This window comes from Chiloscyllium punctatum, chromosome 10 (genome assembly GCF_047496795.1).
Source record: "Chiloscyllium punctatum isolate Juve2018m chromosome 10, sChiPun1.3, whole genome shotgun sequence".
NCBI lineage: Eukaryota > Metazoa > Chordata > Chondrichthyes > Orectolobiformes > Hemiscylliidae > Chiloscyllium > Chiloscyllium punctatum.
This window is the reverse complement of record NC_092748.1, coordinates 52,527,894-52,554,965: the sequence shown is the minus strand read 5'-3', so window position 1 is coordinate 52,554,965 and position 27,072 is coordinate 52,527,894. Positions and strand designations below refer to the sequence as shown.

The window sequence follows — 27,072 nt, the reverse complement described above, 5'->3', positions numbered from 1 at the left end:
TGGGGGAGCACTTTGGGGCCAGCAACCATAATTCTGTACATTTTAAAATAGTAATGGAAAGAATAGACCAGATCTTAAAGTTGAAGTTCTAAACTGGAGAAAGGCTAATTTTGATGGTATTAGGCAAGAACTTTCAAAAGCTGATTGGAGGCAGATATTCGCAGGTAAAGGGATGGCTGGAAAATGGGAAGCCTTCAGAAATGAGATAACCAGAGTCCAGAGAAAGTATATTCATGTCAGGGTGAAAGGAAAGGCTGGTAGGTATAGGGAATGCTGGGTGACTAAAAAAATTGAGGGTTTGGTTAAGAAAAAGAAGGAAGCATATGTCAGGTATAGACAGGATAGATCGAGTGAATCCTTAGAGTATAAAGAAAGTAGGAGTATACTTAAGAGCGAAATCAGGAGGGCAAAACGGGGACATGAGATAGCTTTGGCAAATAGAATTAAGGAGAATCCAAAGGGTTTTTCCAAATATATTAAGGACAAAAGGGTAACTAGGGAGAGAATAGGGCCACTCAAACATCAGCAAGGCGGCCTTTGTGTGGAGCCACAGAAAATGGGGGAGATACTAAATGAATATTTTGCATCAGTATTTACTGTGGAAAAGGATATGGAAGATATAGACTGTAGGGAAACAGATGGTGACATCTTGCAAAATGTCCAGATTACAGAGGAAGAAGTGCTGGATGTCTTCAAATGGTTAAACGTGGATAAATCCACAGGAGCTGATCAGGTGTTCCATAGAACTCTGTAGGGTGCTAGAGAAGTGATTGCTGGGCCTCTTGCTGAGATATTTGTATTATCGATAGTCACAGGTGAGGTGTCGGAAGACTGGAGTTTGCAAACGTGGTGCCACTGTTTAAGAAGGGCGGTAAAGACAAGCCAGGGAACAAGAGACTGGTGAGTCTGACCTCGGTGGTGGGCAAGTTGTTGGAGGGAATCCTAAGGGACAGGATGTACATGTATTTGGAAAGGCAAGGACTGATTAGGGATAGTCAACATGGCTTTGTGCGTGGGAAATCATGCCTCACAAACTTGATTGAGTTTTTTGAAGAAGTAACAAAGAAGATTGATGAGGACAGAGCAGTAGATGTGATCTATATGGACTTCAGTAAGGCGTTCGACAAGGTTCCCCATGGGAGATTGATTAGCAAGGTTAGATTTCATGCAATACAGGGAGAACTAGCCATTTGGATACAGAACTGGCTCAAAGGTAGAAGACAGAGGGTGGTGGTAGAGGGTTGTTTTTCAGACTGAAGGCCTGTGACCAGTGGAGTGCCACAAGGATCGGTGCTGGGTCCTCTACTTTTCGTCATTATATAAACGATTTGGATGCGAGCATAAGAGGTACAGTTAGTAAGTTTGCAGATGACACCAAAATTGGAGGTGTAGTGGACAGCGAAGAGGGTTACCTCAGATTACAACAGGATCTGGACCAGATGGGCCAATGGGCTGAGAAGTGGCAGATGGAGTTTAATTCAGATAAATGCGAGGTGCTGCATTTTGGGAAAGCAAATCTTATCAGGATTTTTTCCACTTAATGGTAAGGTCCTAGGTGGTGTTGCTGAATGAAGAGACCTTGGAGTGCAGGTTCATAGCTCCTTGACAGTGTAGTCGCAGGTAGATAGGATAGTGAAGGCATTTAGTATGCTTTCCTTTATTGGTCAGAGTATTGAGTACAGGAGTTGGGAGGTCATGTTGCGGCTGTACAGGACATTGGTTAGGCCACTGTTGGAATATTGCGTGGTCTCCTTCCTATCGGAAAGATGTTGTGAAACTTTAAAAGGTTCAGAAAAGATTTACAAGGATCTTGCCAGGGTTGGAGGATTTGAGCTATAGGGAGAGCCTGAACAGGCTGGCGCTGTTTTCCCTGGAGTGTCAGAGGCTGAGGGGTGACCTTATAGAGGGGCAAAAGCATGAGGGGCATGGATAGGATAAATAGACAAAGTATTTTCCTTGGGGTGGGGAGTCCAGAACTAGAGGGCAAAGGTTTAGGGTGAGAGGGGAAAAATATAAAAGAGACCTAAGGGGCAACTTTTTCATGCAGAGGGTGGTACGGGTATGGAATGAGCTGCCAGAGGATGCGGTGGAGGCTGGTATAATTGCAACATTTAAGAGGCATTGGATGGGTATATGAATAGGAAGGGTTTGGAGGGATATGGGCCGGGTGCTGGTAGTTGGGACTAGATTGGGTTGGGATATCTGGTTGGCATGGACGGGTTGGACCAAAGGGTCTGTTTCCATGCTGTACATCTCTATGACTCTATGACTGTATGAAGCAAGACCTGTACAACTACCAGGCTCGAGCTGATAGTTGGCAAGGAACATTTGCACTACACAACTGAAATTGATCAATGTCAACAAGAAAGAATCTCATCATCTTCCGATGGAATTTAATGGCACTAACATCACTGAATCTCTGGCTATTAACACCTTGGGGTTTACCATTGACCAGAAACTTAACTAGACTGACCACATAGATATTGTGGCTATAGGAACAGGTCAGAAGCTAGGAATCATGTAACTCATCTCCTGAAATAGGGGATGAGTCAGTGACAGTTCTGGAAACAATGGTTTGATGTTCAGTAGTAAGGTTACAGTCGAGAGGAAGTTTGGAGGAAGTATCAAAAGGTTGCTCTGCTTAGAAGAGGTTAGTATGTCAGAAAACATGACAATATTTCTCTTTTCCTTTCCAGTTCTCTTCTTTTCTCTAGTTTCTCTCTTCGTTCCCTTTCTTATCTTTTGGATGGGAGCGAGTCAGCCTCTTGCTATACAGACCTTTTTCTTGAAACATCTGATTTGTTTTGTCACACTACAACAATCTTAGACTTTGCACATTGAAACCCTTTGTTAGTTATAGAGTCAGAGTCATAGAGATGTACAGCACGGAAACAGACCCTTCGGTCCAACTCGTCCATGCTGACCAAATATCCCAACCCAATCTAGTCCAACCTGCCAGCACCTGGCCCATATCCCTCCAAACACTTCCTATTCATATAACCTTCCAGATGCCTTTTAAATGTTGCAATTGTACCAGCCTCCACCACTTCCTCTGGCAGCTCATTCCATACACACACCACCCTCTGAGTGAAAAAGTTGCCCCTTAGGTCTCTTTTATATCTTTCCCCTCTCACCTTAAACCTATGCCCTCTAGCTCTGGACTCCCCCACCCCAGGGAAAAGACTTTGTCTATTTATCTTATCCATGCCCCTCATGATTTTATAAACCTCTATAAGGTCATCCCTCAGCCCCAAGTTGGTCTCACCCCATCACAGACCTTCAGGTTTGTTCTTCTATTCCCTTTGATTTCATCAGAATATATTACATTTCTAAATTTTCCCAATTCTGGAGAAGGCATCAACCTTCAGCGGGATCGAAACAGCGATTTTCCTGCTCCTCGGATGCTGCCTGACCTGCTGTGCTTTTCCAGCACCATTCTAATCTTGACTCTAATCTCCAGCATCTGCAGTACCCACTTCAACCTAAAACATTAACTTGGTTTCTCTCTCCACCTGCAGAATCCAAACGTTTTCAAGTTTTTCAGATTTCTAGCATCCAGTATTTTACTTTGCTACATTATGACCTGGTCTTTAGAGTCTTCTATGTACTCCCTCCACCACTAACCAAACAGTCATGTATTGCATTCCCTAATAGTTCTCTCAATCATCTTTCTTACTATTGATGTTCAAGTAATGGATCTATGGTTGCCAAGGTCCAATTTATCTCTTTCTAAAAACTGATAACGATTACCTTAAAATAGAAATGTGAAATATTTTGGCCTTGGATATGGTATTAAAAGTAATTTAAAACATCATTTTACATTTAAAACAAAGGATTGTTTAAAATTTAAGAACTTGCTTTGCTTATTTTGTTCCTTGACAAAATAATTATCAATGCTTTTGTGAATTGCTATTTTCTTACAAAAATGAATGAATATCTTGGTCCATCAAGCTAATTATAAAGTAATATGGTCTCAACAGTGTAAAATGCTAAAGTTATTACACTGAGCCTAAATTAGAATATATAGGAACAAAATTCAATTAAAATGCAACATTAATCAAGACTCTGTGGTGCAATAACTTTCCAAATGACTGTAAAGTGATTCTATTAAATTGAAGCAACAAACAAAGAGGAACAGAGTCTGAGGAACACATCGTTGTCAGTCTAATCTCAATCATCATCATGAGAGGATTCCAATGCTCTTTTTGCTTCAGATCTTATTGGCCCAAAAATGGAGTCAAATTTCAGCTGTGAGACAAGAGTGACTATCCTGAGCACCATGGTAGTGCTGGACCGGGTTTAGCACCAAAGGGCCCTAGTAAAACTGAAGTCGATCCGAATTGGAAAACTGTGTTATTTAAAGCCATACTCATGGCAACTGAAGTCAAAGCGGCATTGCAGGAATTCCTTAGGGTAGTATTTTAGGTACAAACGCCTTTAGCAATGAACTTCCCTCCATCATATTAGACTAGCTTGTTGGATGAGTAAGCATAGTATTTACCATTCCTCATGTAATAAAGTAACCCACATAAGCAGCAAGGTCTTGTTCTCATCCTGGCCTGGGCTGAGGAGTGTCAACATTCTCATCATGCAAGCACTAAACAATAACCATTTTGAACAAAGAAAAGGCTAATCAGCAACCCTTGATAGCCAGTAAAACTACCATTGCCAAATCACCCATTGCCAGATCACCATCGACTGCCGGTTGAACTGAACCAAAACATACATGCCATGACTATTAAACCAGTTCAGTAGCTGGGCATTTTGTAATGAGAAACTCATGCCCTGAATATAACCTTCCCCCCAGCCTGCCCCAAAGTCTCACCACCACTTATAAGGCAGCAGAGAAGCTCAAAAGGCTCAGTAGAATCCAGTTCAAAGCAGTCTACTTGATCAGCATTCCATCCACCAAAATAAACATTCGAGTCTTTCAATCAATCGATAGGGAATTGTAGGCTATTGATCCACTGATAATGAAAGAACAATGTTATGTGCTGAAGTTAAGATGGTGTCTGACTTGGAGGAGAAATAGCAAATTATGCTATAACAGAATTGCTGCTCTTGTCTTTTCAGAGACAGAGTCGAAGGAACTGCACACAAAGTAAGTTTAGCAAGATGCTGCAGTGCACCCGAAGATAGTAAATTCTGCAGCCACACTGCGCTAGTGTGGAGATTGTAAATAGAGAACAATGGCAGGGAAGATGATCTAAGCAAACTGTTCTTGTCCTGAATAATGTCAAGATTCATGAATCTTGTGTGGTGCCTGTATGTAGGCAGGTGGTGATTAATCCATCGGACTCCTGGAACACTGACAAATGGGAGACTTTGAGGGTCAGGAAATAAGCACTCACCTGACAGTATCTTGCACCTTCCCTGCTATCATATCCACAGCATTGCCTTCCATCATCTGCCAATTGCTATATGTGAACTATGAGTACAGAATGTTTACAGCTACGTCCGAAACAGACAAAGTCACTGTCTGGTTGATGGTCAAAAACAGCTTCAATTCTATGTGAAAGGGACATTTGTATCAAACGTGCACCAGCCCAGTACAAGGTGAAATCATTTACAATCACATCACTGTGCATGTGAAATACATGCAGTGTACAAGTGTGTAGAACATAGATGCTGCTCCTAAGATATGTTAACCATGTCATTGATCCTTTCAGATTGCATTTTGACATCGGTGTGAAGCAGGAATAATCACAGATAACCTTAAAAGAAGCACATGGGCCCCAACACACACAGCTAATACAAGATCTCCTTAGATGCTTCCCTCTTGGCCTGAACTGTAAACTTAATTCAAAACTCTCTTCCATGGAATGATGCCTTTTGTCGGTAACATGCGGCTGTAAAGAGAAGAGGTCGATGGCAAATACCCTCCACATGAAGAGACTACAGCTGAAGGGACACTCAGGATGCACAGGGTCACAGGATGCCCAGAGTCTTTAACCCTCAATGCCATTTCCTCTGGGTGAGTGAGCTGCACGGTTGGCACAGACTGAGGATATGCTGGGACACTGTAACGCTGCTGGAGCAGGAACTGCAAACTGAAGGGCTGAGTGGCCATTCTACCCCAATGGCCATCATGGTGACAGCTGCATTGGCCTCTTATGGAACTGACTTCTTCCAGGCAGACACAGGAGACATGTCGAATCCTTAGACCATCCTCCCACAAATGTATCAAGGTTGACCAATGCCACTCATGCCTATCGTAAAGCACCGTCGCATTCTCTTGTGATGAGGTGAGTGCTGTAGCCCAGGCAGTAGGATTCAGAAACATCGCTGGCTTCCCCTCGGTATGGGCTGCGATGGACTGGACACACACCACACTGAGAGACCCTGTTATAACATCACTGAGTTCATCAACAGAAAAGGACTACTCTGTCAACGTGCGAGCAATGTGTGATCATCGATTTATCATAGGAAGCCTGGGAGCTGAGGAACCCTGGGGCAGAGTGCGGATTAAATGCAGCACATTCTTCCACCAGGCCCATGAGGAGCAGACTAGAAGCCTCCTGAAGAGGAAGTTCTACAACTTGGAGCAGTCAGGTTAGGCTTTACAGTACATTCCAGACAGAATGTGTATCAGAATCCTCACATGTTTACCTGTGCATAAGTGGAGCAGGCAATGAGGGGATGTGATGGATGCAGAGGAACTGGGAAAGTAGGACCTGTCTTCTGAGGGGGAGGAGAATAAGGACATTGAACAGGAGGTACAGCACCTTGTGCATGATAGAACACAGCAGCATCAGGCACTACAAGTCAGGCAGGATTTAATTGAGAAACAGTTCCACTAGATGAGAGCTGGGTGAAGTGATCAATCACTGACTGTAAAATTGTTGGTGCTCAACATACAAGCAGTTCATTTGTGGCCCAAGAAGTAAACCCAGCTTCCATTTGTTTGATTTCTGTTCACTTTTGATTGCTGTAAGTAAATTTAATTTTTTGATGTGTTTGAAGACTTTCTTGTATGTGATGGCCTCACAGTCATCATTGTTAAGGTGCTGGATTGCAGTGGGCATTCAGGAAAACATAGCAATTGTTTAATGAAGCTTGTAAGATGAGATGGCTAAGGAACAGTGAATTGTGCAGCCTACTACTTTAACAGTGATAAGCATAGGAATACAGAGGAACCTCGATTATCCGAATGCCAATTATCCAAAAATCGGATTATCTGAAGGATATAGCGGCACGGTGGCTCAGTGGTTAGCACTGCTGCCTCACAGCGCCAGGAACCCAGGTTCAATTCCCACCGTGGACAACTGTCTGTGTGGAGTTTGCACATCCCCTCCATGGGTTTCCTCCCACAGTCACAAAGATGTGCAGGCCAGGTGAATTGGCCATGCTAAATTATACCGTGATGTTAGTAGATTAGTCAAGGGTAAATATAGGAGGGTCGGTGTGGACTTGTTGGCCCTGAGGGCCTGTTTCCACACTGTATGTAATGTAATATCCTAACCCAGTCAGGTCCCATTTTGGGCGGCACAGTGGTTAGCACTGCTGCCTCACGGCGCCAGAAACCCGGGTTCAATTCCTGCCTGTCTGTGTGGAGTTTGCACATTCTCCCAGTGTCTGCATGGGTTTCCTCCCACAAACCAAAAATGTGCAGGTTAGGTGAATTGCCCATGCTAAATTGCCCATAGTGTTAGGTGAAGGGGTAAATGTAGGGGAATGGGTCTGGGTGGGGTACGCTTTGGCAGGTTGGTGTGGACTTGTTGGGCCAAAGGGCCTGTTTCCACACTGTAAGTAATCTATTCTAATCTTGAGGACCTGATGGAAACATTACATCAAAGACGTGTTTCCAACAATGATCGCATCTTTTGTTTACAGTGATTAAACAGGCACCAACTCCAAATGACCTCCCGCCCTCTCTCTCTACCCACACTTTTCCTGGAGTTCTACAGAGGGGTGGAACCTAAACACCCCCGACCCCACATAATCTCTCCAACATTGTTCTGGACAGGGCAAAGGTGGAATCTGTCAAAAAGCTGCAGTAAAGACGTGTGTGTGTGTGTGTGTGTGTGTGCGTGTGTGTGTGTGTGTGTGTGTGTGTGTGTGTGCGTGTGTGTGTGTGTGTGTGTGTGTGTGTGTGTGTGTGTGTGTGTGCGCGCGAAAGGCAACTGCAGCAGTCTTGCTGTTGATAGTGGGGTGGGTACGTATGGGGTTGGGGGCAAGTAGGTTGTGGTGTTGGGCGGGGGAGTATTGGGGACAAGAGGTGGTGATGGATGAGGACTGGGGGGTAGTGTTGGAAGGGGACGGGAGCGGTGTTGGACAGGGGTGGGGGGGTGGTATTGGACCGGGTTGGGGGCAGGGAGTGTTGGACGGGGTTAGGAGTTGGGGGTGTTGAACGGAGTCTGGGGCGGGGGTTGATGCATGGAGGTGGGGGGGGCAGTGTTGGATGGGCTTGAGGGCAGGGGCAGTGTTGGAAGTGGAGAGAAGTGTTGGACAGGGGCAGGGGGTCAGTGTTGGATGGGGCCGGGGGCGGGGAGCTGTATCGGGGGAGGGGGGGGCAGTGTTCGGGCAGGGGCCTTGCATGCTGTGTGCTGCTGCAGTCTCCTGAACAGGGAGCAGACTTTAAAAACTCTGAGCCCCAAGAGGAAAGGCATTGAATCGATTAACCAAATAATCGATTATCTGAATGAAATATTGCCCGCCATCACGTTCGGATAATCGAGGTTCCCCTGTATACTGTTGTACGCCAGGAGTTATCAGCCATGTCACCTGTGCCATGATAAGCATTAGTTTGTGGCTGCTGTTCCATGATGCTGATGGTGAAGGGCAATTCCAGGCTGCCAATGCTTGGCCACATACATGGCTAGGTTTCCAGGATGCTGCTAGGATTACTGGGATATGCTGGAAATATACAGGTTGTGGCAAATACTAAGATCAGTGTGTATGGGAGAATCGGGCTAGCACTGGATGAAAAGGGCATAAGAGGATCTGGTAGGGAGTTGGTGACATGAAATAAAACCAGAGAATGCTAGAGAAACTCAGCAGATCTGCCAAAATCTGTCAAGGAGGAAGCAGAATTAATATTTTGAATCAGATCTGATAGTTCTTTAGAACTCTTCTTTAGGTCATTTCTGATCTGATTACGGCCTTAACTCCATTTTCCTGTCTGCTCTGTGTAACTCCTGATTCTCTCTTACTGTATCTTACTCAGCCTTCAGCTTATTCAATGATGCAGCCTTCTCCGGGGAAGAGAATTTCAAATTCTAACAACCTACTATGAGTAAAAATTCCTCCTCATCTCCACTTTAAATGGGACACTCCTCACTTTGAAAACTGTGCTGTAGAGTTCTGGAGTCCACAGCAAAGGGATCCACCCTGTCAAAGTCGTCAGAATTTTACTTGCTTTAATTAGATCACCTCTCAATCTTTTAACTCCAATTGATATAGGCCTAACCTCCTTAATGTTTCCTCACAACAATCCTCCAACCCGTGAATCTCCAACTGAACATCCTCTGAACTGTTTCTAATGCAATTACATTGGTCCTTAATTAAGATTTTGTAATACTGCAGCGACAGTGTTATAAAGGGTCTATAAAGCTGTGGCATCATTTCCTTACTTTTATACTTGTTATCCCTTGCAATAATTCCCAAAGTTCCATCTGGAATCCCAATCACTCAGTAAACCTGCGTGCCACATACCAGGACACCCACGTCCTCTGTTCCATAGATTTCTGCAGTCTCTATCTTTTCTATTTCAATAAGGTATCCACTTTCCTTGCTTTAACTTCAAACCAGACAAGAATCTTCCCAACTCCTCGGACTGAACTTTGCTTTTTCTTTGACTAACACCCTCGGGTTTCATGGAGTGTTTCTCTCGCTGAGATTTGGTCACTTTACCAAACTCACCTTCTTAACCACCCACCCCACCCCGATGATGCACCTCACGTCCAATGCCAATATAATTCTCCCACTTGCCATTTCCAGCTATCCCAAAATAGATAAATATCTCTGGTGCCAGTGTCGCATTGAAACTTCAGCCAAACACCCAGAAAAATGTTGGCGCTCTGGAATTGCTCTTCACTAGCAACATGACGACACAGCTGTCATAAACATAACACTGCTGAGGGCACATATCTGGCCTGGCTGACACTGCCTCATGTATACAAACCTATTTTCTTGCCTCAGTCATTGTTCAATTACCAGGCTACACAATTCACCAGTCCTTAGCCATATCCCATCTTACCACCCCCTGAAACATTGCTACTCGTTCCCCACTGCCTACTGCATACCTGCATTTTATCATTGTCTAGTGGGGAGCTCTCACATATAGGGAAACATCCTTGCAATTCCAGATATTATCTTTTATTTACAAACAACATGTGTAAGCAGAAAGAAAATCAACAGAGGCTGCAGTTTTCCCCAGAATACAACAAAATGTTTGCATGGTGACCAATAACCGCTTCCCAGTCAATGACTGTTTGCAGCACCCATTTGCCATCTGATAAAACCGGGTGTCAATCCAGTCCTGTCAGCCTTGTAGTGTCTGATGCAGCTCAGCTCTGTCACGCTCAAGGAGAGCTTCTTCCTCTTCAGTGTCCTCAACCTTCTCCTCAGATGAGTGCTGTCATTCTCCAAGTTCCTCAATGTCTATTGTATCCCACCAGTGGCTGTTCCAATTATGTAGAGCACAACATGCTAAGATGATGTGGCTCACCTGGCCCAGACTATATGGTAGTGACCACCTCTCAGAACAATCTCCACACCCAGACTGTGAGCTGGGTATCTGTCCCTCAGTGTAAAGTGTCCATGCAGCAACACTGTAATGCCAGGTGTGACCTGCGTTGTCGTTTCAAAGAGCAGAAGTCTCCTGTAAATGGATCAGGGATGTGCCATGAGGGTTCAGAGAGGCTGGGAGGTGTCAGTAATTCCAGCTTCAATGGACATGGGGTGCATGCATTTGATGCCTTGGAACATGCCCTGGAAAATAGGTACTAGTTGTCCAAGATGGATATCTAACTAAACATACAATAAGCTGGAGTCATCAAGTATAGTACCTGCTTCAACATCTGTTTCAAGTGTTCTCAGCATCCAGTTTCAACATGCCAGGTGGTAGGGTAGAGGTTGCACATTAATAAGTCAAGAGCTGCAGTTAATAGGGATGACAAACAATCCTGGATGATAGGCAAATCATGAGCGAGAATCTTAATACAATGGCAACAGTTGCTTCTGATGTCAAGAAAGGTCTCATTGGATTTCTCACCTGATTCTCCCAAATTTCTCACCACAGCCCATTAGACTCTTGTGAGATTCTGCTCCTTGAGTTTCTCACACAAGGCATTCTTGTGTCTCCAACTGGGTTGTGATTTTAATGTTAATTTGTAGTCCAGCAAGTTTACTTGCGGACTGTTTTATGATATGAACCTGCATCGGTATGGAAGTACTTTGAAACTACTCCAAGCTATTTCACATGATGCCTTGCTGGGTGACAGCATGTGGAGACTGTTACCTTAGCAATGTGGTTTACATCTAGAGTATAGTAATCCAGTACATTCACACAGGCAAAACAAATATCAAAACATTCACAAGATCTGAAAATGAGAGACACTGGGTGTTTTATGTATCATATTAGCATGGACTGAAGTATATATTTTTTTAGATTAGATTACTTACAGTGTGGAAACAGGCCCTTTGGCCCAAAACGTCCACACCAACCCTAGAAAGAGCAACCCATTTATCTCTTTGCCTAACACTACAGGCAATTTAACATGGCCAATTCACCTAACCTGCATATCTTTGGACTGTGGGAGGAAACCGGAGCACCCGGAGGAAACCCACGCAGACACGGGGAGAATGTGCAAACTCCACACAGACAGTTGCCCGAGGTGGGAATTGAACCTGGGTCTCTGACTCTGTGAGGCAGCAGTGCTAACCACTGTTATTGGGCAGCAGAACACTGAGGTTTGAAGATCTCGTAAAATGCATCTCTCTCCCCAAATTTGGAAAAACTTGTAAAATGTTGCTTGTGAACACTTTCCATTATACAGTCCATTGGAACAGCTATTTGTTATTGTGGTACATTACAGAATTTGCTGGTCGTGCAATTTGGTAGACACAGAAATATGGTCAGCTCCAGAGATAACACCAGGGAGTATAGTAAGCATTTTAGAAATGGCTCTCTAGGTCTTTTAAGCTTTAACATCTAGCAGCCAGCACTTATGCAGTGAATCACTTGATGCAAAGGCTTATAAGACAGCTGCACAGTCTCAGCACTCTAATAATTACACGAATTTATTTTTACAAAAATGAAATAAAAATACTCAATAAATCATATGTATAAGTTTTATTTCATCCTACAATTGCTCAATCTATTCTCATAGATTTATAATCTCAGTAAATACTGTGAACTCAGGTTTGTCTTTTATATAACGTTGATTTTTAAGATTCACAAAGATATGATCTTCTGGAATCCACAGAGCAAACAGTATCATTTTACTGTATAAAAGTGATGAATTATTTAATCATATTCCATAATTAATAGCTTCCTAGTGTGGAATACAATTCTTGGGTAATTAACTTGATGAATGTTAGCTTACGTTTTTGGGACCTCCAAATTTGACTTTCTAATTGTTGTATTTGAATTTTGAAATTCCTATGCTCATGTGCAGGCCTCCTGGTCTCAACTCTTTCTAACTCGGTAATCTCCTCCAGCTCATCAATCCACAAAGCATATTTGTGTTCCTTTAGTTCTGGTCCCTTAAACATTTCTTGATTATAATTGCTCCATCACTGGAGACTATCCTTTCAGCTACTGACCACTAATCTCTGAAAATCTCTCCCTAAACCTCTCCACCTCTTTACTTCACTATCCTCTTTTCATATACTCCTTACAACCAATTTCGCTGACAAAATTTTAGTTCATTAGACTTACACATTTTTACATGACTCATATTTTGCGTTAAACTGTTTTGTGAATGCCTTGCAGCACTTTAGGGAAAAGGCACTTGGCAAATTCATGTTGTTGATGACGAACTTGTTTGCTATATAACTTAAAGAGGAGCTTCTAATATTTGATATATTTCCTGCAGATAAAACCAATCTCCTCAGAGAGGACTCACCTAGTCACAAATCCATAGGCCAGGATTTTATTGCTACCAATCAATTTTGATTCCAGTTTCAGCTTAGATAGTAGGTGGCATAACCACATTGGCAGGAGGTGGAGTTGCAAAAGCAATATTTTCATTTTCAACCAATTAAAGGTTGGTAGACAGGGAGGTAGCCAATTAGGTGACACAGACATGGGCAAGTTTCAGCTCAGACAATGCTGACACCAACTTTCAAAGGCAACTGTGGTGGTTGTACAAGTAACAGCCATGGTAGGAGCAGCCAGAAAGGCCTAGCAATCGAGCGCCCTGCTGAAATGGCCAAAAGTACATCAAAGGTTCTTCCATAATTCACTGTTGCATCTGTGGAAGTGTTCCTCCCCATTGTAAAAGCTCAGAGGAAAATCATGCTCTCTTGACATGAAAGGAGAAGAGCAGCTCTTCAAAGCAACCAGATCTGGATGAAAATAACAGTCAGCAATTGTAGGGTGGACCTGGATGCAGAGTCTGCAGCTTTCAATGTGACTGAAGGAAAGCATGAGACAAGAGAAAGCATTGCCCACCCAGTTCAGGGCTGTGTCAAGGCATCAGTGTTGAATGTCAGGCACATGGTAAGTCTCTCTGTGCGGTACATTGGTCAGGCAAAGGTGACTTTTACACAGACATTACTGATTGGCCACTGTAGGAGCCATATCTGTTTGCCGCCAGCAGGAGAAATGATTGTGTCTTTGATGAACAAGTAACAATGATATGTTCAATAATGCAGAAGAGAGCTCAGAAGCAAGGGAATGAAGAAGAATCGGAGCCTATTGCTATACATGCTCATGCTGAAAGAGGCATTGGAGTGGCAGATATGGAGATAGGCTAAGCAATCGCTCATGGTGAGATGGATCTAGAGCCCTAGGAGAGTTAATGGCCTATTTGATGAGAGACAGACACCCTCTGGTGTGCAGTGAGTGTAGTGCTTATTTATTCACAAATACTGTAATAATAAAGCTGTAAATGATGGGTATGCAGGAAAATGTATTAAGCAGCAGATTGCTCTTTCATCACCCTTCTCTATTGTACAGTTGATGTACAAGGCCAGGCAGCTGCTGATTCTGCACAACAGGCCTGTACCAATGAGGAGAACACTTCAGACACTGAGCCTTCATACCATCCCCTCCATCACCCAGATTCCAGGTGTGCAGACACTCATGGGTATACATGGACAAGTAGTAACAGGGTTACATGCTGTGAGCACAGCACAGATGTATGTGAAGAGCTGGTGAGGGTAGCGAATGCTGCAGCCACTCAAATTCAGAGGACAGTTCCAGCAGGGTCCTGCAATGCTCTGCATCAGGCTGACCAGTGTGCCTCTGGCGTCATCAATATGGTGGCAGGCATTACAGCTGAGCCACAAGTAAGGGAATGTCTGGCAGAGATTCTACTTCTGCACCCTAACGCAGAAAGGTGCATCCAGGTATTCCTGTGATGTCTGCCTGCCCAGTGGCCTCAACAGAGAGACTGGCAACCATCATGGTGAGCTATAACCAGCACACTACCCCGTGGATGCCAGTGGTGTGCACAGACTGGCATGTCATCACCACCTACCCGAGCTCTCTGGAACACCAGCTGGACTAGATGATTGAAATGACTGAAATTGTTGCCAGTGCCTCACACTCCTCTGTTGAGAAAGGAAGGACAATTACAACCTAAAAAGGTCAGGCTGCAGCTGCCTGTAGCGCCTCAGGGTTTGGCTGGAGTGCACATCAATATGGAGTGGACAGCAGGTTTTCATTCCCTCTGACACCAGTGTTTCATGAAGCCATTTGTAGAAGTGGTCCTCAATACACCAAGGCCCTACCTGGTCTCTGGCAACGACAAGATGATAGTCAGAGACATCACGGAACAGCAAGATCAGCAGCCTATATCTGTCTTAACTGATAGCATAAGCAGGAGCAATGGCAAGCACATGACATGGTTCACCTCATTACAATTGGGTGTTACAGTGTTATATTTTGTTTATAATCATCATCTCAATGTGTATGATCCTACAAAAGAATCCTTCATTTGTTTTAAACACCACTGGAGCATTAACAGCTCAATGGCCCCCACACAGGTGGGATGGGAAACACTTTATTGTACAATGTTAATGCATTTCCCAGACGTTGCTTCAAGTGATGATGGGTCCATGGCAGTGTTAGGGTCATTCAAAGAAGTGGCAGCGGGTCTTCAGGATGTAGAAGATTTATTGCATTGACTGGGGGTGTGGGTATGCTGATGTGAAATGCACTTGTGATACAAGCCTCCCCTTGTGCACATCACATTGAGCCTTGCCCCAGAATCTTCATCCTGTTTCGAAAGGGAGTTCGGCCCTTTGAGAACTACTGTACCAGTCATAGCTGATCTCACATTCCTCACATCCATTTTTCTGTGCTCTCCCCATTTCCTGTGATTCATCTACTGATCAAGAATCTATCTCACCCTTTAATACACACAAGGACTCTGTTTCCTGTGCTCTCTGTGGCAAGGAGTTCTAAAGACTCACAACCCTGAGAAAAGATGTTCCTCCTCATTTCAGTTTTAAATTGGCAGAGACCTACTTTGGTGCATTGAAGGGCTCCATTAGATCTATCCTGAATCTTAAAGACCTGTTTGATGAACTCAGTTGTTTCATGACAAGTGATGTATGCCTCCTCTGCATCTATGCATGGGTTCGACACAGGCCTAAGTAACTTGGTTCCTAGTCACTTCTTAAGTAAGACGACCAGAGCAGTGCATGGTACTCCAGGTGGAGACTCCCCTGATGTCCTGTGTAATTGTTCCAAGACTTCTCTCTTTTTGTACTCCATCCTGCATTTACATTCTCAATTACCTCCTGTGCCAGTGTGCTAAGTTCATGTGGTGTTATCACAAGGACGCCCAGATCCCTCTGCATTTTGGTCTCTCTTTCTCCCTCTTCATTTAAATAACATTCTGATTTTCTATTCTCCTGCCAGAGTGGAAAGCCACACATTTTTCCAGTTTATTCTCCATTAGCCATTTTTTTCCTCACTTATTTAATTTATCTACATTGCTTTACAGATTCCATGAATCTTCCTCATCATTTGTTTTCACATCGACCTTTGTACTTTCAGCAAATCTGCTTCCCCTCATCCAAGTCATTAATATAAATCATAAATAGGCCCCAGAATGATTTCTGCGGCACTCCACTAATTACGGTTTGGCGACCTGAAAATCGCCCATTTGCTGAGGGCAAAATAAACAGGCCCTTTTACAAGTGTGAATTAGTTAAAGGAAGCCAGCATGGACGTGTAAAAGACAAATCACAGCCAATGAATTGGGTTTCAGTTTTGACAGGACAACAGACAAGGTTGATGTGGCATATCTCGACTTCCAAAGTGCATTTATTATGACAGGCCTGTTAGAAAGGTAAAGGTCATGGTACAAAGGACAGCAGCAGAATGGATATAATATTAGGTGATTAACAGCAAAACAGAGCATAGTGGTGAACAGTTGTTTTTCAAATGTAGTGTAAGGCATACCATAATGTTTCCCAAGCATCAGCTTGCCTTGAGCTATACTCATAACCTCGACTTGATTATAGAGCGTCATAATTTTAAAATTTGGGGATAACAAAAAATTTGGAAATACTGTGAACTGTAAGGAGAAACATGATAAGACTTCAAGAGAACATGAACAGGCTGACAGAATAGGCAGGCATATGGCAGGCAGATTAAGATTGATGCAGAGCAACGTGAAGTGATACATTTTTCTAAGAAGAACAAGCAGAGGCAATATCAAATCAAAAGTACAATTTTAAAGTTGGCACAGAGGCAGACAAGCCTGGGAAAAGATGTGCACAAATCAGTAAAGGTGGAAAAGCAAGTTGGAAAGGTGTAAGAAAGGATACAGTGTCTGGATTTTACAAATGGGGCCATAGAACACAAAACCAATGCAATTATAGTGAAATTTATAAAATACCTCTTTGCCTCAACTGGATTATTGTGTCTAATTCTGAGCAGAACACTTTAAAATGAATGTGAAGCAATTAACAGAGGATGCAGAAAGGATTTATAAGAATGGTTCCAGGAATGAGGCTTGCATTACCTTAAGTTTCAGAGCATTTGATCACCACCAACCTGTCACAGGTGACAGTCACTGATGACCATGTGTATTCTGCCTGTGAACCACTATGTCAAACTTGAAACCATCAAACCATTTCCAATTAAGTTAATGTGAACCCACAAAGAGAAGACCTGTTCCCTATCACAAGGAGGAGACATCCTTTGGAGATGCCGGTGTTGGACTGGGGTGTACAAAGTTAAAAATCACACAACACCAGGTTATAGTCCAACTGGTTTAATTGGAAGGGCTAGCTTTCGGAGCGACGCTCCTTCATCAGGTGGTTGTCAACCAGCTAATGAAGGAGCGGTGCTCCAAAAGCTAGTGCTTCCAATTAAACCTGTTGGACTATAACCTGGTGTTGTGTGATTTTTAATAAGGAGGAGAATGTGAGGACTGCAGATGCTGGAGATCAGAGTCAAGAGTGTGGTGCTGGAAAAGCACAGCAGGTCAGGCAGCATCCAAGGAGCAGGAAAATCAATGTTTCAAGCATAAGCATCAGGAATGAACTCATTGCCGAGGAAAGGCTTATGCCCGAAACGTCGATTTTCCTGCTCCTCAGATGCTGCCTGACTTGCTGTGCTTTTCCAGCACCACACTCTTGACACTATCACAAGGATGTAGACAAATTCTCAACTAACCATGGATAGATGCCACATTCTTCATCAAAGACTGATCAAATTCCTGCAAATGTACCCATTCTTGACAAATCTCCCAAAAGTCAGCACTCACCAACCAAGAGATAGCTCTCAGTGCTGCATTCCAATCACCAGCCTGCACTGGACCCCACACCAAACCCCTACCTGACACCTCCAATACATGGATCAAAAACATGAAAAACCATCGTATCAATGTGGACAATAATGTTGAATTGTACCAAATTCTTACAACAATAAATGCTGTGTTTTTAAAATAATGTACAACTACAACAATATGTAAACTGCTATATAACTTTTCAATAAAAAATGCAAGTAGCGCATTGATCCACTGACCTGCAGACTTGCCCTTAAATATATTTCTTGTGTCATCAGAAAATTAAAATATAAGCACTTGATGCATTATTTACCAGCATTAAATCTCAGAGACTGAGGCAAAAACAATACCATTGATAAAATTGAAATTTATTACCATCATTATCAACAAATTATTACATTCAGGTTTTGGTATAACTGTGCTTTCATAACAAAGACTCACGAAGAACATCCTCACTTTGAAAAAGATCATGAAGGAATCCTTTCTTTTGTTCCAATTAAAGTACAGAAAGCAAAAAAAAGAATTGTAGTTGCTAATTTTTTTTGTATTTATTCATTTTTTGGAATGTGGGCAACACTGGCTGGCCTTAGTTGCCCTTGAGAAGGTGGTGGTGAGCTGCCTTCTTGAACCGCTGCAGTTAGCAAACATGGTGCCACTGTTTAAGAAGGGCCATAAAGACAAGCCAGGGAACTATAGACCAGTGATGTGGTTCTGTTCGCCGAGCTGGGAATTTTTCTTGCAAACGTTTCATCCCCTGTCTAGGTGACATCCTCAGTGCTTGGGAGCCTCCTGTGAAGTGCTTCCGTGCTGTTTCCTCCAGCATTTATAGTGGCCTGTCTCTGCCGCTTCCGGTTGTCAGTTCCAGCTGTCCACTGTAGTGGCCGGTATATTGGGTCCAGGTCGATGTGTTTGTTGATAGAGTCTGTGGATGAGTGCCATGCCTCTAGGAATTCCCTGGCTGTTCTCTGTTTGGCTTGCCCTATAATGGCAGTGTTGTCCCAGTCGAATTCATGTTGCTTGTCATCTGTGTGTGTGGCTACTAAGGATAGCTGGTCGTGTCGTTTCGTGGCTAGTTGTTGTTCGTGTATACGGATCGTTAACCGTATACACGAACACCAACTAGCCACGAAACGACACGACCAGCTATCCTTAGTAGCCACACACACAGACGACAAGCAACATGAATTCGACTGGGACAACACTACCATTATAGGGCAAGCCAAACAGAGAACAGCCAGGGAATTCCTAGAGGCATGACACTCATCCACAGACTCTATCAACAAACACATCGACCTGGACCCAATATACCGGCCACTACAGTGGACAGCTCGAACTGACAACCGGAAGCGGCAGAGACAGGCCACTATAATTGCCGGAGGAAATAGCACAGAAGCGCTTCACAGGAGGCTCCCAAGCACTGAGGATGTCACCTAGACAGGGGACGAAACGTTTGCAAGACAAATTCCCAGCTCGGCGAACAGAACCACAACAACGAGCACCCGAGCTACAAATCTTCTACCAAACTTTGAATATAGACCGGTGAGCCTGACCTCAGTGGTGGGCATGTTGTTGGAGGGAATCCTGAGGGACAGGATGTACATGTATTTGGAAAGGCAAGGACTGATTAGGGATAGTCAACATGGCTTTGTGCATGGGAAATCATGTCTCACAAACTTGATTGAGTTTTTTGAAGAAGTAACAAAGAAGATTGATGAGGGCAGAGCAGTAGATGTGATCTATATGGACTTCAGTAAGACGTTCGACAAGGTTCCCTATGGGAGATTGATTAGCAAGGTTAGATCTCATAGAATACAGGGAGAACTAGCCATTTGGATACAGAACTGGCTCAAAGGTAGAAGACAGAGGGTGATTGTGGAGGGTTGTTTTTCAGACTGGAGGCCTGTGACCAGTGGAGTGCCACAAGGATCGGTGCTGGGTGCTCTACTTTTTGTCATTTACATAAACGATTTGGATGCGAGCATAAGAGGTACAATTAGTAAGTTTGCAGATGACACCAAAATTGGAGGTGTAGTGGTCAGTGAAGAGGGTTACCTCAGATTACACCAAGATCTGGACCAGATGGGCCAATGGGCTGAGAAGTGGCAGATGGAGTTTAATTCAGATAAATGCGAGGTGCTGCATTTTGGGAAAGCAAATCTTAGCAGGACTTATACACTTAATGGTAAGGTCCTAGGGAGTGTTGCTGAACAAAGAGACCTTGGAGTGCAGGTTCATAGCTCCTTGAAAGTGGGGTCGCAGGTAGATAGGATAATGAAGAAGGTGTTTGGTATGCTTTCCTTTATTGGTCAGAGTATTGAGTACAGGAGTTGGGAGGTCATGTTGTGGCTGTACAGGACATTGTTGGAATATTACGTGCAATTCTGGTCTCCTTCCTATCGGAAAGATGTTTTGAAACTTGAAAGGGTTCAGAAACGATTTACAAGGATGTTGCCAGGGTTGGAGGATTTGAGCTATAGAGAGAGGCTGAACAGGCTGGCTGTTTTCCCTGGATCGTCGGAGGCTGAGGGGTGACCTTATAGAGGTTTACAAAAGTATGAGGGGCATGGATAGGACAAATAGACAAAGTCTTTTCCCTGGATTGAGGAGTCCACAACTGGAGGGCATAGGTTTATGGTGAGAGGGCAAAGATATAAAAGAGTCTTAAGGGGCAAACTTTTCATGCAGAGAGTGGTACGTGTATGGAATGAGATGCCAGAGGATGTGGTGGAGGCTGGTACAATTGCAACATTTAAGAGGCATTTGGATAGGTATATGAATAGGAAGGGTTTGGAGGGATATGGGCCGGGTGCTGGCAGGTGGGACTAGATTCGGTTGGGATATCTGGTCGGCATGGACGGGTTGGACCGAAGGGTCTGTTTCCATGCTGTACATCTCTATGACTCTATGACCCTATGATCCACAATGTCATTCGGGATGGAATTCCAGGAATTCTGACCCAGCGACAGTGAAGGAACGGCAATGTATCTCCAAGTCAGGATGGTGAGTGGCTTGGAGGGGGACTTGAAGGTGGTGGTGTTCCCAAACATCTGCTGTCCTTCTGGATGGAAGTGATCGTGGGTTTGGAAGATGTTGTCTGAGGATCTTTGGTGAATTTCTGCAGTGTATCATGTGGATAGTACACACTGCTGCAACTGAGCCTCAATGGTGGAGGAAGTAGATACTTGAGGATATAGTGCCAATCAAGCAGGCTGCTCTGTCCTGGATGGCGTTAAGCTTCCTGAGTGTTGTTGGCACTAAACTCATCCAGGAGTATTCCATCACACTCTTGACTTGTGCGTTGTAGATAGTGAACAGGTTGTTGCTGAGCAGATGCTGCTTGACAGCATTGTTGATGATCCCTTCCATCACTTTACTGATGATGGAGAGTAGACTGTTTGAGCGGTAATTAGCTGGGTTGGATTTATCCTGCTTTTTGTGTACAGGACATACCGGGGCAGTTTTCCACATTGTCAGGTAGATACCAGTATTGTAACTATACTGGAAGAGCTTGGTTAGGGGAGCAGTAAGTTCTGGAGTACACAACTTCAGTACAATTGCCGTAATGTTATCAGGGCCCATTGCCTTTGCATTATCAAGTGCCTCAAGTCGTTTCTTGATATAATGTGGATTGAATCGAATTGGCCAGAGACTGTTATTTTGATGCTGGGGACAACAGGAGGAGCCCGAGATGATCATTCATTTGGCACTTCTGACTGAAGTTTGTTGCAAATGCATCAGCCTTATGTTTTGCTGGGATTAGTCTTACAAACTTTCTTGAACAAGGCCATAGGTTTGCAATTCTGCTTTCTTCTGACACCTCCTGAGTCCAGGGAAGGTTGCATGATTATGACCAATATCCCTGTAACTTCTACCCTTACTCCCTTCAAAACTCTTGGATGCAACTCATCTCATCCCAGAGCCTTGTCAACATACTATCCAAGACCTCTTCTCTATTAATACTGAATCATTCTAGTGACAGAGTTTGTCCCCTCTACCATCATGGCCTGGGCAGCACCCTCCTCTTCTGTAAAAACAGATGCAAAATATTCATTTAACACCCCAACCATTACCCCGCCTCCGTTTATAAATCTTCTGTTCTGTCTTTAAATTGTCTACTTCTTCTTTAATCACTCTTTTACTATTTATATTGACAACATTAGAATTCTCCTCTATGTTAGCTCTAATCTTTTCTCATAATTCCTTTTCAATTCTCTTATTTGCTTTATCACATCCCTCATCCATTCCCCCACCCAAGCCTTCAGTATTTCTCATAGTTATCAATAGCATTTGTAATCTTACACCTATCATAAGCACACGTTTTCTTTCTAATATTAACTTCTAGTCCATTTGTCATCCAGGGAACTCTGGATTGATTTGTTGCACCTTTCCCATTTGAGGGAATATATCTCGACTGTATTCTAACCATCTGCTCTTTAAGGCAACCCATTGTACAGTTACTGCTTTTCCCACAACCTCTTGTTCCAGTCAATCCTGCCAAGCTCTACTCTTACCCACTGAAGTTAGCTTTCTGCCAGTAGAGTTTTCTTCCTCTGGATTACTGCATGTCAATTCCCACCACTATCCTGAACTTTAGATACAATGGTTACTGTCTCCTAAATGGTCCCCCACTGACATTTGATCCACTTGGCCCACCTGATTTCCAAAGACCAGATCCACCAATCCATCCTTTTGTGTTGAACTGGGCACATGATACTGGAAGAAACTCTCCCTAATACAATCCAGGAACATTTGTCCCCTGCTACCCTTACACCTCCAATGTTCCTGCCTATATTTAGTAATTGAAGTCCCTCATTATAACTAGTCTGTAATGTTGGCATTTCTCTGTAATTTCCCCTTCAGGTGAATGAGGAAGATAATATAGGCTTATATTGTCAGGAGTTTAGAAGAGTAAGAGGCAATTTCAATGAAAAATATAAGATCCTGGGGGATCTTAATAGAGTAGATATGGACAGGATGTTTCTTCTTGTGGGAGAACATAGGACATAGGGCTGTTGTTTAAAAATTGGGGTTAGTGTTAGGTTTAGGGCCTGTATAAGACACTGTTGAAGATAGTTATTTTTCTCACATGGTTTTAAAATGGAGGTACATGGTGTCATCATAAGCAAGAGGAGACAGTTTATTGGGGCTTGGAAAGAATGTAAAGCAATCAGATCGGGAATGATACAGTTGAATGTCAGAGCTGGCTCAAAGGCAAAGAGACCTAATCCTGCTCCTGATTCATATATTCATATCAAACAAGCCATTGAGATCTGAGAATAGCTATGGGCTGATTCGAGGAGAGTGAGGTGACTGCTTAATGGATAAAGTATAACCATACAGAATGTCTCCTGTCATTTTGGATCTATTCCCTAGTTTACCATAATGGTTGCCTACTGTATAGTGTTTAGACAATGTTGATTTTAGCTCCTTTGATATAACAGAAGTCCAAAAGCTTGAAATCTTGCTTGTGACCCATGCACTCAATCATTGGAAATGTGGGTATCATTATATATTCTTAAATGGGGATCATGGGGACAAATACTGTTTTCCTGAACAACCAGATACCGAGTGATCCACAACTTTGAGGTACTTAAGTTGAAAAATTTCCTGACTTATTTTTCAACTGTCCACTGTTTTTAATAGTTTATCCACTTTATTGAACAGTTCTTGGTTCAAGTCCCACTGCACAGCGTGAGCTCAAATTCAAGACTGAGATTCCAGTACAGTGCTGAGGGATAGCTGCACTATCAGAGGGATAGTCTTTTAGATGGGACATTACACTGAGGACTTGACTTATCATTCAATTGGACAGAAGATTCCTTGGCACAGAGTGGTTATACCCAATGTCCTGGCCAGTATTTATCCCCCAGTCAATATCACTAAAACAGACCTGATCTTTGTCACATTGCTGTGTGTGGGAGCTTGTTGTGCACAAATAGGTTACTATGTTACTTACATTACAACAGTGAATACATTTCTAAAGTATTTAATTGACTAAAAGCACTATAGAAGGTCTAAGGTTGTGAAAGGTACGATTTAATTGCCAATGTATTTTTCTTTTCCTCTTTTACCACAAATACACTAGGCTATACTGCAACAAAAAAAACACTGACACAATACAAATCACAAAGACTGACTTGTATGTAAAATATTACTTCAAAGAAATGATTAATATCAAGTACATTCTGTAAAACAATAGAAGAACAATGGAAGATAATTGTGAGGTTTTAAATGAAGTTGGAAATTAGTCTACTGCCTCTATTGTACCACCATCCAAAAGAAACATACCCACCCTCTCTTTTTTCATTTCACAAGTAGCTCAAATTATTTACAGTTGCTCTTTTGTGCGTGTATTTGAAGCAAAACCTTTAAAGGAATAGCTGTTCCCTTTAATATGGATTTATCAAACATTTGTTAAATTCTTATATATCATTATAGCATTGTAATTTAGTTTTCCTTAAGAGTAGTCAAGATGTCCTGCTAATTAAAGCAATGAAACAAATTAGAAGCAATTTGACTTGAAAATAATTCACAATTTCATAAGCTCAAAAGATTCAGTATCACTTTTTAAATTGCTTATTCCACTTTGTAAAATTGCTCTTAAGCTTTTCCATTAAGTCTTTCAAGAATAAAACATTATAAAACTTTGTGTAAACCACATAATATTGTCTTAATATTTATCGATACTTAAAAAAGAATATATTCATTCACATTTGACATTCTGAATGTCAATAAGAAAAAACTACTGTCTGAAGAAATTACAAGGAATGTATTTAATTAAACTTTAATCAAAATAATAAATTCAAGGTTTTGTCATTGTTAAATTATTTCAACAACATTGGAATCTATTTTTTGCAATGACTTCCCTGTAATGACTTTGGATTTGGTATTCAATGTTCTTTGATAAAATGCTTTAACAAAATCACCAGAAATATTAAGGAAAGCTTCTGTGCTGTGAATTATGTTTAGTTTTATCATAATAAATCCATCAAAAGTCAATCAATGATGAACAAGAAAATCCAACCTTTTCATCATCCTCAGTGAAGGGTGCTCCTCCTGGATTTTTGTTTATAGCTTGGGCTACGCCAATAATCTCACCATCACTGTTTCGGATTGGCATACACAGAAGGGATTTTGTCTTGTATCCTGTCAATTTATCAATTTCATCTCTGAAGCGACGGTCCTATGCAAAAAAAACACAAAACATTGGTTACCCATCAGTTTTTTGTGGTCTGTAGATTTTGCCATTATTCATTTAATTGCAAAATTTAAAAGATTAGATATGAATCATGTAATTGCACTGAACAGATATAAATATAATGTCAGTCTAAGAAGATATAAAACATATTTCTGTCTCTTTTCATTGAACATCATAAGTTGTACACTAATTTGGGGTTATTTGTCAAAAAAGTCCAACTTTTAAAAATTATTCTCAATGGAAATGCAATTTAAACTCGAATACTATAAATAAACCATTTAATTTCATGTATGTTCTGTAGAAGGGGACAGTGTTCGTGTGGAACTGACTGAGAAGCAGATTGTAACAAGATATACTACTGTACCTCTGAAATAGCTGAGCAGGCTACTCAGTTCCAACGCAGCTAGGGATGGGTAATAAATGCTGACCCATTGTACCAAATGAATGCAGTAAAGTCAAAAAGGAATAAAACTGGAGGGACCTGACTTCAATGGAGGCACTGATTCGGTTGAAATGTTGGAAGTTTACTGGAAGAATCCCAGATGTTACCTTTGTGCTATCTGCTCATTTCCATGAAATAAAATTAGCACTGTTCTTTTCCAATCTGCATTCCTATTTTCAAGAACAGTATCTGCCTGAGGCTGAAATCGCCTCATACAAAAGGTTAGCAGTGCATTATAATTCCTTTCAGTGTGCCTGGGCTACAAAACAGTTCTGATCCTCATTGATGTGCAATCATTGAACTTTAGAAGAAAAAAGGGGCCCATTTGGACTATCTTATTTATTTTTCCACTCTAGGCATAGTACGTTCTGATTGTGACAGGGTTGTGGGGTGAGTGGCTGGAAAAAGGAATGCCCCAGATTTATCATTTGCTGCCCTCTTCTCCAAAACCTCCCCTTCTCCAAAACCTCCACAATGATATATTAGCACTGCCATTCTAATTAAGATAATTTCACATACAGTTTTAGATGAACATATTAAAGACATGAGAAAGAACTCTCAGTCTTGCTGAAGGAAGAAAACTTATAAACTTAATTCAGATGACTGGACTGGAGAACCTTGACATGGGATTTCTCTGAAATACTGGTTACAATGGAGAATGATGGAAATTTTGGGCAATGGTTCAAACCTCACATTACCGCCTGACTGGGATTTCAGCTCCCCAAGACTGTAATTATGTTCTTTCTTCTCCACCATCCTTTGTGGTTGAAGGTGAAGATGGAGTCTTGTGATGGGGCAGTGAGACAAAGATGAACTTCAAATATCTCAGCTGGAAAGAAAAGGTCTGAACTACAGTTGCCACTTGCTCCTTGGAATCAGGCCCTTTATTTATGTGCTGTAGGCCTTGATCCCAGTCAATGCCTTCAACATGGGCCTCAATTCTGATCGTTCAACTAATTCTGCCCTTTCAAGGTCTTTCACTGCTTCTTTTGGAGGATCCTACCATAGATACAGAAAGCTAACACTGAAAAGAGACAGAAGACTGGTAACCCAGAGACCCCTCCCAATGACTCAGGAAAAATGGTTCAAATCCTATGACACCAGCTGGAAAAAATGTTTCTTCAATTAATTTTTTAAAATTCTGGACTATAAAGCTAAACTTAGTGATTCCATGAAACTATCATTTATTGTAACAAAAACACTCTAATTCACTAATGCCCCTTAGCAAAAGAATACTACTGCCTGTCCCTGGTCTGACCCATTTGTGACTCCGAAGCACAGTAATGTGGCTAGCCTTTAATAATCCTCTGAAATAGCTGAGCAAGCTACTCAGTTCCAAGGCAATTAGGGATGGGTAATAAATGTTGGACTTGACAGTGATATTTAAATACCATTATACCAAGTGAATGCTGTAAGGTCAAAAAGGAGAGACCTAATATCAATGGAGGCATTGACAATGGTAACTCAACCCTGTCTACCTTGCATGTCCTCCAAACTAACATCTGAGTCATTGTGCT

The 27,072-nt window shown here is 42.4% G+C and overlaps 1 protein-coding gene across 5 annotated transcripts in view; it reads right to left on the bottom strand.

Moving 5' to 3' along the window:
- LOC140482128 (dual 3',5'-cyclic-AMP and -GMP phosphodiesterase 11A-like) overlaps positions 1–27,072 on the bottom strand; it is a 424,709-nt gene that overhangs the window by 297,350 nt on the left and 100,287 nt on the right. For all 5 annotated transcript variants that reach the window (XM_072579133.1, XM_072579132.1, XM_072579135.1 and 2 more), the window contains one exon: positions 24,940–25,098. In XM_072579133.1, the coding sequence (XP_072435234.1) occupies positions 24,940–25,098 (159 nt within the window). The remainder of the gene's footprint in view (positions 1–24,939; positions 25,099–27,072) is intronic.